The sequence below is a fragment of the Caretta caretta genome, chromosome 1, assembly GCF_965140235.1.
Source record: "Caretta caretta isolate rCarCar2 chromosome 1, rCarCar1.hap1, whole genome shotgun sequence".
Taxonomy (NCBI): domain Eukaryota; kingdom Metazoa; phylum Chordata; order Testudines; family Cheloniidae; genus Caretta; species Caretta caretta.
The window spans coordinates 324,859,602-324,873,314 of NC_134206.1; the positions used below are offsets into that span (position 1 = coordinate 324,859,602).

At 42.8% G+C, this 13,713-nt stretch overlaps 1 protein-coding gene across 9 annotated transcripts in view; it reads right to left on the reverse strand.

Annotated features, from left to right (window-relative positions):
- KIF21A (kinesin family member 21A) overlaps positions 1–13,713 on the reverse strand; it is a 184,307-nt gene that overhangs the window by 14,137 nt on the left and 156,457 nt on the right. For all 9 annotated transcript variants that reach the window (XM_048836296.2, XM_048836302.2, XM_048836301.2 and 6 more), the window contains 3 exons: positions 11,149–11,285; positions 2,709–2,889; positions 1,015–1,179 (listed from right to left, as the gene is read on the reverse strand). In XM_048836296.2, coding sequence (XP_048692253.2) covers positions 1,015–1,179; positions 2,709–2,889; positions 11,149–11,285 — 483 coding nt within the window. The remainder of the gene's footprint in view (positions 1–1,014; positions 1,180–2,708; positions 2,890–11,148; positions 11,286–13,713) is intronic.

Consider the following 13,713-nt stretch of genomic DNA (forward strand, 5'->3'; position numbering starts at 1 on the left):
TAGTCTGAATGCAGGCATTAGCAAAATCATTTTTCAGTAACTATCTTAAATATGCAAGTCTCCGTACCCTGATGGGCTACTCTAACCTGTATTTTCACTTGTGCCATTTTCAAACTGCTTGCCTCCCGACTCATTTTGACTGAACAGAAAATGACTCTTCCTCCCACTGTAGCTGCTACATATAGGCCTGATGCTCCAGATTCTCACTACCAGCCAAAGTGCTTGCTATAGTTCTGATCCTACAATGAGCTCCTCAGAGGGCGCCATTCACTTAAAGAAGGCGCTACCTACACATAACTCATGGCAGGATTGGGGCATGAGTGAGTATTCGGGCAGTAAGGGTTGGTCGTATCAACCTGTGTGTGTTTGTTCTGAGCTGTGTTTCAGAACTGAACCGGGGTTGTGTGGGGCTGGGATTATCTCAGCGCAAACACAATGACCATTATTCTGAGGGGAAGGCTTTGCTGACCTGGGGGTAGTAGAGAGGAGAGATGAAAGGAATGCAGAAAATGAGTCAAAAGGTTTTTAAACCCATTTCCACAATCTCACAGCCCCATTTGATTTGCTTCTATAGTTTTCCCCCCTCTATCATGTACATTTTAGTTTGCTGACCTGTTGGGAAGGCAGGGATGGGGAGCAGGGAAAGGAGAGAAGGAATGAAGGAAAGCAGGGGAAATGACCGGGGAGTTAAGAAAGACCAATGAACAAGGCTGTATGCTTTTCATTTAAAATTCAGCTTTCAACTCCGTTTTTATTTTTTTCCACTAATTTAAAAAGTCAATGTTTAATTCAAAGACTCAGTCTAATAGTGATTAGGCAATCACTTCAGAGTGTCTTGTATTGGGTCAGTAATAACCATAGTGTGGACAAATTAATCCCTTGGATTATGACCTACAAGCTTGTTCAGCCCAAGACATTGATATTGCCTCATGAACACGAAGCATCCTGGTGCTATCTTTGTAATATATTCTGGTAAATATCAAGAGAATATTATCTTTTGCCTTAGTTATGTACCTTTTAAGGTCCCACATCCTTACTGCATTTCCAGAAGCTGCATAGAGGAAAGTGCCAGTTGGATTTAGTGCAATTTGGTTGATCTGGTTTTCTCCAGCAGGAATAGTTACTGTTCTGTTAGTGCTTCCAGAACAACCATCACCAGACATCACCTGGCCTGAAGACCTGAATATTACCAAAAAGAGACAGTTACATTTTGTTTAAAAATAAGCATGCTTATTTGAAGGTAAAAGAACTACAGATCAATTCTGAACACTGAATAATATAGGCAAATCCACAAAAAACTACCCTCTATACCTGGATTTAAGAAAATTGACTTTTCCACATATTATAATAAATATTTACTGAGTCTGCATCCATAAAGAGGCTGGCACCAACAAGCACTTGTACTACATTGACCTGTGACTGGGATCTCAAACTAGGCAGGTCAGCCTGGTAAGTACCTGGATGGGAGACTTGCAGGAAAAAACCCAGGTACTGATTATTCAGGAGGCAGCATTCTTCTCTCTAACACATGCTGATTGTCTGGCTGTTGATTCATCCCCAGCACAACAGTAGGGTCATGGTGCAATCGGAAATGCCAACTTCCTGGTAAACTGAGTGGCATATTTTTGCAAGAGTGGAGATGTTAACCTTGATATTCTGGCCAAATTGCAGCTTAGGTAACTACATTCCGCTCACTACGTTTCTGTTGTTTTAATTGGATAAATTAATTTCTCTTCCTAAAAACTGTTGTGTATTTATGCTGATACAAAATGACTGCTGTGTTGCACGTTACAGGTGGTTGCAGTGGAATGGTGGATAAAGTGATAACACATATAACTGTACATATAGACAACAGCAACAAAAGGGGTTGTGTCCTCATTACCTTAACCCTTTAGTGATACTATAAGAGAGGCCTCAGATCAAAGCTGGCAGAGCTGATATCAACTTCAAGGCAGCTGCAGTTCTTGGTAGCTGCCTCCTCTGCTACTCCCACAATCAACCCAGCCACTCCAACTTCTCTCCCAAACCCTTCCCCTTGCTCTCTCCCCTGAACTCATACAATCTCCTTTCTAGTTCCTGCAACACATATCCCACCTCTATTTTCACATCCCCACTAGCCAGCACTAAGATGCAATCTCAAGTGAGATCCTGGTATTTTTAAATTCACTCAGAAAAGAGGTTCCCTTCAAATATTAGCTCTGGCTTTTGAATAACAGTGTTTTCAAACTAGCCTGAATACAGGTACTCACCTTAAACTCTTGTATTGAAAGATAAGGTAGAGAAAGATTCATGTTTGGTTAGGGTTCTAAGTATCCCCATAAAAAAAGCCCTCCCATATCTTTAAAACTGAATAGAACTATCGTGTAAAGACTCAACTCACTCAACCAAGACCAAAATGCCATCTCAGAGCTGAAAAAAACCTAAAGTTAAAGGCAAAGCTGTTTTTTCTCAGTGGAACATAGAAAAAGAAAAACTTCACAATACTTTCCTTTTTCCTAGAGACTGTGGGTCTACCCCTAAAAGTCCAAGTTTAAAGTCAATGGGAGTCTGTTCAGGGAGTTTGAGCCCTTATATTTTGTTTCTTTGTGGTCCCATAATATTCTGTACTTAAAATATGATCTTTACACTTTCTCTTATTAAGACTAATGCAATTTTATTTAAAATTAAGAATTATTCAGCTCTTTGCATTTGAGATTTAAGTCACTTACGTTAATGTCCGAATACACTTGGCAGAATCACGGATGTCCCACACCTTAATATAAGATGTTGAAATTGTGAAGACCAGGCTAGTATAGTTGCAATATTTTACAGATACAACATTGTTAGGATGACTTCCTAGAGACATAATCTCTTGTCCAGTTACCAGATTCCATACTTTACAAGTGCGATCTAAGAAAGACACACAGAAGAGAAAATGTGTATATTTTTCTCCGTATTAAAAAAAAATCTATATTTATGTTTATATACCACACCCTCCAGCATTTTAGGTTCATCATAAATGATGGAATTCAATATATCCTAACAACCACATGTGGACATCTCCATGCTGCAGCAAAACGACACCCAGTTTATAATAAAGTATGTTCCTTCGTAACATACCAGCTCCCAAGAGCATTTCACACCCCAATGTACAATAGCCTTGCAATCAGTCCCTGGCCAGTCCCTCCACAGGGAAAATGTGAGAAGACAGGTGGAAGTTAAAGAATATCCTGATGATCACAAAATTTGGACTATGGAAGATCACAGGGACACCTCACCAAAATTTGGGCTATGGAAGATCACAGGGACACCTCACTAAGAACACACTGCAGCAGGGGGCTGAAAGCCTGAGCACCACAGATGACCTTGACTGACAAGTTAACATGTGACGAGAAAGGCATTCTCTCCGGAAGTCAGGTACCAAACTATTCAGGGCTTCAGGGCACCTCTGAAAATCTCAGTCTAAGTTGGTATGATGCACAGTTCCAGTTTCAATGAGATTTAAGTACCTAAGGTCTTGTCCACACACCAAAGATATACTGTTTTATCTGCTCTGGTATAGTTAAAATGGTACAGCCCTCTAAGGTGGATGCGGTTATACCAGCATAGATTAATTCTGTTTGGGAAGGGGAATAAGATATACCAGTATAAGCACATTTTTACCAATAAAACTGCATTCACACTAGGGGTTGTGAGAGCATAACTATTAGTAAAAAAAACAAACCAAAAACAAAATCATACCCCTAATGATGTAATTATACGAGCACAAGAAGTGTGGATAGACCTAGACTCTCGTCAGATGCTCTGAAAACCCCAGCTTTAAAGGCCAAAACCAAAACCTACATCTGAACTCTCAGATGAAATTAGCAGCCAGTGCAGCTTCTGGAACACTGACATAACCTACTCTAAGCCCTGGTCTACACTACGAATTTAGGTCGAATTTAGCAGCATTAGGTCGATTTAACCCTGCACCCGTCCACATGACCAAGTCTGTTTTGTCGACTTAAAGGGCTCTTAAAATCGATTTCTGTACTCCTCCCCGGCAAGGGGAGTAGTGCTAAAATCAACCTCACTGGGTCGAATTTGGGGTAGCGTGGACGCAATTCGATGGTATTGGCCTCCAGGAGCTATCCCAGAGTGCTCCATTGTGATCACTCTGGACAGCACTCTCAACTCAGATGCACTGGCCAGATAGACAGGAAAAGCCCCAGGAACTTTTGAATTTCATTTCCTGTTTGGCCAGTGTGGCGATCTGATCAGCACAGGTGACCATGGAGTCCCAGAATTGCAAAAGAGCTCCAGCATGGACCGAACGGGAGGCACTGGATCTGATCGCTGTATGGGGAGAAGAATCCGTGCAGGCAGAACTCCGTTCCAAAAGACGAAACACATATATTTTTGCCAAAATCTCTAAGGGCATGATGGACAGAGGCTACAACAGGGACACTCAGCAGTGCCACGTGAAAGTTAAGGAGCTGAGGCAAGCCTACCAAAAAACAAAGGATGCAAATGATCCCTCCGGGTCAGAGCCCCATACATGCCACTTCTATGATGAGCTGCACGCAATTCTAGGGGGAGCCCCTACCAGTTTCCCACCACTGTCCATGGACACCTGTAAGGGGGGACTCTCACGCAACAGGGATGAGGATTTTGTGGATGAGGAGGTTGAGGATAGCGCACAGCAGGCAAGCAGAGAATCCCTTCTCCCCGGCAGCCAGGAACTGATCATCACCCTGGATCATCACTCCCAACCCTCCCAGGGCGGCTCCCGGACCATGAAGCTGGAGAAGGCACCTCTGGTGAGTGTACCTTTGTAAATATAATACAGGGTTTAAAAGCAAGCGTGTTTAATGATTAATTTGCCCTGAAGACTTGGGATGCATTTGCGGCAAGTATAGCTACTTGAAAAGTCTGTTAACGTGTTTCGGGATGGAGCGGAAATCCCCCAGGGACATCTCCATGAAGCTCTCCTGCAGGTACTGTCTGTGTTAGCCTCAGGAGAGCGATATCATTCATGGTCACCTGGTTGAAATACGGGAAATTTGTTTAAGAGGAAATTCAGAGGTGCCTGTTCCTGCTGGGCTGTTTTCCTTTGGCTGAAAAGAAATCATCCCCACTGTTAGCCACATGGTGGGGGGAGGTCCATTCATGCTGAGCTGTTAGCATTTGGCTTTCAGGGATCTTCCCTGATACTAGCCACGCGGTGATGGTGGTGGGGTGTGTGAAGTGATCATCCCAGAGAATTGGGGGGGGGGGGTTGGGTTCTGCTGCACATTCACCCTAAAACCACAGCCCCTCCTTTTAAATGGCCAACCCAACGGGCTTTGCTTGGTATGGGAAAGGAGGGCACTGCTGTTTGCACTGTTCCCACATAGAATATCAGGGTTGGAAGGGACCTCAGAATCTAGTCCAACCCCCTGCTCAAAGCAGGACCGATCCCCAATTAAATCATCCCAACCAAAGCTTTGTCAAGCCTGACCTTAAAAACTTCTAAGGAAGGAGATTCCACCACCTCCCTAGGTAAAGTGTTTCACCACCCTCCTAGTGAAAAAGTTTTTTCCTAATATCCAACCTAAATCTCCTCCACTGCAACTTGAGACCATTACTCCTTGTTCTGTCATCTGCTACCACTGAGAACAGTCTAGAGCCATCCTCTTTGGAACCCCCTTTCAGGTAGCTGAAAGCAGCTATCAAATCCCCCCTCATTCTTCTCTTCCGTAGACTAAACATCCCCAGTTCCCTCAGCCTCTCCTCATAACTCATGTGTTCCAGTCCCCTAATCATTTTTGTTGCCCTCCGCTGGACTCTTTCCAATTTTTCCACATCCTTCTTGTAGTGTGGGAGCCAAAACTGGACACAGTACTCCAGATGAGGCCTCACCAGTGTCGAATAGAGGGGAACGATCACGTCCCTCGATCTGCTGGCAATGCCCCTACTTATACATCCCAAAATGCCATTGACCTTCTTGGCAACAAGGGCACACTGTTGACTCATATCCAGCTTCTCGTCCACTGTAACTCCTAGGTCCTTTTCTGCAGAACTGCTGCCTAGCCGTTCAGTCCCTAGTCTGTAGCGGTGCATTGGATGTTATGAAGGTTGAAGAAGCCGAAACCCTTTGCCTTACCAGGGCTGCCTGCAAGCCGAATTCTGCTGCCCAGCTGAGCGTGTGTGATGTCTCATACCAAACCGGCAGGCACTCAATATAAGAGGCAAAATGCGACTGTACCAAAAGCACATGTGTGCTATGTAATGTGAATTGCTTGATTCAGCGTGAAATAGTCTTCCCTTTGTTCTCTAAAACGTATCTTTTAAAACACTACTCTCCCTTTATTTTCCTCCCGCAGCTGCAAATGTTTCTACGCTCCCCCTATCATCTCCGTCCCAGAGGCTAGTGCAGATTAGAAGGCGAAAAAAACCGCACTCGCAATGAAATGTTCTCAGAGCTCATGCCATCCTCCCACACTGAAAAAGCTCAGCAGAATGCGTGGAGGCAAACAATGGCAGAGTCCAGGAAAGTGTTAAATGAACACAATGAGAGGAGGGAGGTGCACAATGAAAGGAGGCAGGAGTGTGATGAAAGGAGGCAGGATGCAATGCTGAGTCTAATGGGGGAGCACACGGACATGCTCAGTTGTCTGGTGGAGCTGCAGAAAAGGCAGCAGGAGCACAGACTGCCGCTGCAGCCCTTGTATAACCGCCTGCCCTCCTCCCCAAGTTCCATATCCTCCTCATCCAAACGCCCAAGAATGCGGGGGAGGCTACGGGCACCCAGCCACTGCACCCCAGAGGATTGCCCATGCAACAGAAGGCTGGCATTCAATACGTTTTGAACTGTACTGTGGCCTTGTCCTTCCTGCCTCCCCTCATCCCTTCCCTCCCGGGCTACCTTGAGAGTTTTCCCCCTATTTGTGTGATGAATTAATAAAGAATGCATGATTTGGAAACAATAATGACTTTATTGCCTCTGAAAGCGGTGATCAAAGGGGGAGGTTGATTGACTTACGGGGGCGGGTTTTCATCAAGGAGAAACAAACAGAACTGTCACACCGTAGCCTGACTAGTCATGAAACTGGTTTTCAAAGCTTCTCTGATGTGCAGGGCCCCCAGCTTTGCTCTTCTAATCACTCTGGGGTCTAGCTGCGCGTAATCGACCACCAGGCGATTTGCCTCAACCTCCCACCCTACCACAAATGTCTCCCCCTTACTCTCACAGATATTGTGGAGCACACAGCAAGCAGCAATAACAATGGGAATATTGGTTTCGCTGAGGTCTAACCTAGTCAGTAAACTGCGCCAGCGAGCTTTTAAATGTCCAAAGGCACATTCTACCACCATTCTGCACTTGCTCAGCCTATAGTTGAACTGCTCCTGACTACTGTCCAGGGTGCCTGTGTATGGCTTCATGAGCCATGGCATTAAGGGGTAGGCTGGGTCGCCAAGAATAACTATTGGCATTTCAACATCCCCATCGGTAATTTTCTGGTCTGGGATGCAAGTTCCTTCCTGCAGCTGTTCAAACAGATCAGAGTTCCTGAAGATGCGAGTGTCATGCACCTTTCCCGACCATCCCATATTGATGTCGGTGAAACATCCCTTGTTATCCACCAGTGCTTGCAGCACCATTGAAAAGTACCCCTTGCGGTTTACGTACTGGCTGCCAAGGTGGTCTGGTCCCAAGATAGGGATATGTGTTCCGTCTATGGCCCCACCGCAGTCAGAGAACCCCACTGCAACAAAGCCATCCACTATGACCTGCACATTTCCCAGAGTCACTACCCTTGATAGCAGCAGCTCAGTGATTGCGTTGGCTACTTGCATCACAGCAGCCCCCACAGTAGATTTGCACACTCCAAATTGATTCCCAACTGACCGGTAGCTGTCTGGCATTGCAAGCTTCCAGAGGGCTATCGCCACTCGCTTCTCAACTGTGAGGGCTGCTCTCATCTTGGTATTCTTACGCTTCAGGGCAGGCGAAAGCAAGTCACAAAGTTCCATGAAAGTGCCCTTACACATGCGAAAGTTTCGCAGCCACTGGGAATCATCCCAGACCTGCAACACTATGTGCTCCCACCAGTCTGTGCTTGTTTCCTGGGCCCAGAATCGGTGTTCCATGGCAGGAACCTGCCTCATTACCACCATGATGTCCAAATTGCCAGGGCCCATGACTTGAGAGAAGTCTGTGTCCATTTCCTCATCACTATCGTGATCGCACTGTCGTCGCCTCCTCATCTGCTATTGCAGGTTCTGCACATACTGCAGGATAATGCGTGAGGTGTTTGCAATGCTCACAACAGCAGCGGTGAGTTGAGCGGGTTCCATGCTTGCTGTGGTATGGCGTCTGCAGGTGAGCAGAATTGCAGCGGAAGCGGTGGATGATGATGGATGCCATGAGAATAGATATTTATACAGAACGACAAGAGGGCCTGCGAGGTGGAATCATAGCACCAGGAGAGCAGAGTTACAGTGGAAGCGGTGGATGACGATGACTGTTAGCAGTCCTACTGCACCGTCTGCTGACAGCAGTATGGCGTTTGTGCGGAAAAAAGGCATGAAACGATTGTCTGCCGTTGCTTTCACGGACGGAGGGGCGACTGACAACATGTACCCAAGACCATCTGTGACAATGTTTTTGTCCCATCAGTCATTGGGAGGTCAACCCAGAATTCCAATGGGCAGCAGAGACTGTGGGAACTGTGGAATAGCTACTCACAGTGCAACGCTCTGAAAGTCGAAGCTAGCCACGGTAGTGAGGACGCACTCCGCCGACTTAATGAGTTTAGTGTGGACATACGCAATCGACTGTATAAAATCGATTTCTAAAAATCGACTTTGATAAGATCGACCTTATTTCGTAGTGTAGACATACCCTAAGTAGGCCACTGCCTTCTACATTAACTGCAATTTCCAAAGAGTTTCAAACACATATTAAGTAAATAAAAGTCTATGCCATTTTGCAGCTTTATCAGGTTTCCCCCCACTAATATTTACCTTTCTTAAACAAATACTTTGGAAACTAGCAAGTTGCAAGAAAAGCAAATATTTACCCCACCTGCCACTGTGCTTCTTAGTTCCAAAAATTTAGGATGCTTTGAAAATTTTTTAAAGACCACAAATCTGAATGTAAAACACTAATTTAAAATACCTTTTGTCACATAACTACTAAAATTGAAATCTCACTGCAATTCAACTGAGCAAAAACATTTTTAATCGTATCATCATAGTGAAAATATCCGCAAATACAACAAAAGGCAGCAGACAGAAGGTACACATTTCTTCCTGCCATCACTTATGCACATGCAAAAATTAGCAGAGCACATCCCCTGTAAACTTATAAAAATATTACATTTTTAACAAGAACATGAACAATTATATAATTTCCCACAAATGTAAACAGGAAAAATAATAAACAAAATAAAATTAGAAAATGTTGGCAGCATTTGACTTCTACTAGCTTTTCAGCCATCCAGGATATAACTCAATACTGGTAAGAACAGTCAGTGATACTATGTGCCACCAACAGAAATAATCAGAATAGGTTGCACCAGATTACTCGAATATCATCTACAGGGAGACCCATACTTAGACAGTGTTTTCTAGAAATGAATGTAAGGATAAACGAGGGAGGCACTGAAATCTTGGTATTTATTACTTAATGAAGAAGGGTTTTTTTTCCTACCACTAAGCTATACCTCATGCCCTGCAGCTACTCCAATTCACTTGGCCCCATCCTAGAAGGAGAACCACGTGGGCTGTCAATGGAGCTCTGAGTGGAAGCAGAGGTCCATACATGTCATTCTGCATGCCTGTTAGAGGCCTTGAAATGCCTATCCTACATCTTTGGCTGCATGGATATTACAGCTGCAGAGCTTTTTACTAGCTACCTCACAAAGATATTCAGGAAGCGCTCCAGAAAGAACGAATATAGAGTAAATGGGAAAGAAATGTCTTTTTCTAAATTCATTTGTGTATCTGCAACCAAAATCAAGCAATTAGGATGGAGGGTCACTTGTAGGCTTCAATACTGCAAATGTTTCTGCACATGGTTAAGTCTAAGCACTTGTGTACCCTAGCTGAAATGAATACAACTGCTTACATGTATAAACTATTTGCAGTGTCAGGGCCCTAGTTTTTCTGGTATGTTACTGTAGTCAATGGATAACTTTAATCTATTTCTTTACAGGAGTATGAAGACCACCAAGTGGACATATACTTCCAAGTTCGTTGCTGGGCAGACTCTTATGCAAATTCCATTCTTGCAATAGTGCATATATTTCCTCTTGGCTATAGCAGCTGGATTGCCTTGTAGATTCTGGGGCCTATGCATTTTGTAGGAGGAGTTTAAAAGAAAAGTTCCTATAAAATCTATAGGACATATAAACTGTATCATTATTAAACGAAGCGAATCAGGTCAAACTTGACTCAAAGTACAGTTAGTTTCCCACCCCCCACCCCTTTAAATAATATTTTCAAAATCTAACACCAATAGAAATGTTTCTAGGTTTTTTTTTCTTTAATAGAATGTATTTTAAAAACAAAAATATTCCTTCTATGTTTTAAACCCAAATGTTGCAGCAGCGAGCTAGTGCATGAGAAGTTGAAAGTGAAACTGAGCAGTAAAATTGATTACTATGTTTTCAATGTTCAGGCTGAGAGAAATGCAAAAGTGAAGAGTAAGTTAGATATTAAAAATTATTTATTTTAATAACATGGGGTTAATTGTAACAGAGAAAAATTATTTTAAAACATATTATTTTTAACCTGACAATGGCATTTTAAGAGTTAAAGGAATGATCCAAAATACCTCAGCCAGATTATGAAACCAATAGGGAGCTGATCTGCACAGTATTTTTCCAGACTGGGGAAGTTTACTGGGAGGGGAAAATGGTCTGGTGGACAGAGCCTAAGACTGGAATTCAGAAGAACAGATGTTTTTTAAGATGCTATTTCAGAAGTTAATTTTCCAATTAAAAGGAACTCACAGATGGTATACATGAGGAACAAACATTAGTTAATCAAATCAAGCTTATTATGCTCTAAAAATGGATCTTTCACAGCATTCTACCCTAAAACCTTGCATTTCTGTCACTGGCCACCGATAAGGAATTTCAAAATATATTGTTTTTTTCAAAGCAGTTTCACTAGGCAACAAATACATGAAGCCTCCCCAACCTTTAGATCCAGTGAACAGAAGATCATCAGTAGAATCAACACAAAGCACAGCCTTGGTATGTCCTTCGGCTATATGGATACACTGAAGTGGTGAAGATCTGATGCATTTTGAAGCAGGGAATGGGTTGATTATGCCCCTAGAAAAAAAAGGAAATACGGGTTAGATATGGCAATGTAAATCACTTTTTTCCACAGCTCTCTGTGATCCAGTATTTATTTTTCCTGCATTATTTCCTATAGCCTTACATATAAAAATGAAGTTGCAGGCATGTAGGGAAATATGTTAATATCATTCACTTACATATTTGACATAGGACAATTGAATTTGTCTTCTATAAATTCTGCATTTATTTTTATTATTCGGCTTTATCAAGTGTTAGCATTGTGCAATCAATTAAATGAAGCCGTATCTAATTCAAAAGATATGACATCTGATACTCCAGCATAGGAGAGAGAGTGGCTGGGGAAGAAGAGAGCCAGTTACAGCTCTCTGATTCTCAGGGTCCCCCCAGCAAGATTTAGAGCTGCATTTAGGCTGCCTGAATATGTGCCACTGAGGCAGGGTCCTTAGTGCACCCGATGTGATTGGAGGGATCGCATAACAGAGTTCCACCACGCTAGGAAAGAGAAACTGGGTTGTGGCACAGATTCCTCACCAGAGAGTTCCCCTACACCAGAGTATTTTCTGCTGCGCATGTGTATCTAGATTACCTGAATGGCACAAAGAGGTTATAATCCATCCTGAGAATCTGGCCTCAAATATTTTATCATTAAATGATCATTATTAGCTGCCTAAACCATTGGTCCTGCAACTGCATGTCCTTGTGGAACCCAGTAACTTCAACAGGGCTCTGTGACAGTGCTAGGGTCTGTCCACACAGTATCAGATCATACTACCATTTTTAGGGATTAAACGCACCACCCTGGGAAATATGAATTGCCACATTGTAATAAAACCATCATCCGACTTTGTCCCATATCCCACATCAGATGTTTTAGAGGAAGGTATATAATTCCACAATGCTGTTCATTAAGCAGTGGTCTGCCACGGGGAGCAACTTCTTACTGATCCCAGATGGTGGGTAGTTTATGTCTTGCAGCCTTTGTAATGTTATCCTGTCATGTTACTGCAGAGGTTATTTTTATTCATATAAATTCTTATTCATGTCTAATATTTTACTAATATACTTGCCTCAGTCATCCCCTGTGACACATTATGTAAAAAGGTATTTCCCTTTATCTGTATTAAATTTGCGGAATTATAATTTCATAGAATGTTCTCTGAGTCAGATATTATAGAATCATAGAAATGTAGGAACCTTGAGAAGTCATCAAGTCCAGCCCCTTGTGCTGTGGCAGGACCAACAATCCCTGACACGTTTGTCCAACCTGTTTTTTAAAGCGTTCAATGGTGGGGATTCCACAGCCTCCCTTGGAAGCTTATTCCAGACCTTTACTACCTTCATATTCAAAGTTTTTCCAAAGATCTAACCCAAATCTCCCTTGCTGCAGAGTAAGGCCATTACTTCTCGATCTACCTTTAGTGGACATGGAGAACAATTCATCACTGTCCTCTTTATAAATGTCCTTTACATATTTTGAAGACTTATCAAGTCCCCCCTCAATCTTCTTTTCTCAAGACAAAACATGCACAGTTGTTGTTTTTTAAACTTTCCTCCTAGGTCTCATTTTCTAAACCTTTTATCATTTTTGTTGCTATCCTCTGAACTCTCTCCAACTTCTCCACATCTTTCTTAAAGTATGGTGCACAGAACTGGACACAGTGCTCCAGTTCAGGCCTCACATCACATTTACTGCTCTCCTCCCACCCATCAAGCCAGTAACACTGTCAAAGAAGGAAATTAGGTTGGTTTGGCATAATTTGTTCTTGACAAATCCATGTTAGCTATTCCTTATATCCCTATTATCCTCCAAGTGCTTGTTCCAGTATCTTTCCAGGTACAGAAGTAAGGGCAATTGGTCTATAATTCCCCAAGTCCTCTTTGTTTTCCTTTTAAAAGATAGGTACTATGTTTGCCCTTATAGCAAAGACTATAGATATGACCAATAAAACTTCTCAATGGCTTTCAATATCTTATATACCTCTAACTCTTCTGCTTTCCAAACTAAACAGATCTCATGTTTTAAAGGCAGCATGATTCAGCAGATCATACCACTGTCAGAGCCAGGAGACCCACAATTTACTCCTATGTCTGCCTCTGATTTGTAACCTTGGGCAATTCATCCAACATCTTTGCACCTCAGGGACATTTATCTACCTTTGCAACAGCGCTTTGAGATTTATGGATGAAAAATGCTGGAAATGCTATTACCAGCAACACTATACGGTTATTAGCCTTTTCACTGCCTCTCTCTGGATATGCTCTGTAGTTTTTATACAGAGTAGCCACATTACAAGTCACAGCTGTTTCTTCTCAGAACCCTGTTCCATGTTTCTGGATCAAACAAGGGTGGAAATATGTTGAGCTATAACATTCTTCCATCTCTTAATCAATTTTGAGTATTGGCAGTAAGACAGTAGATACCACGGACTAACATACACTG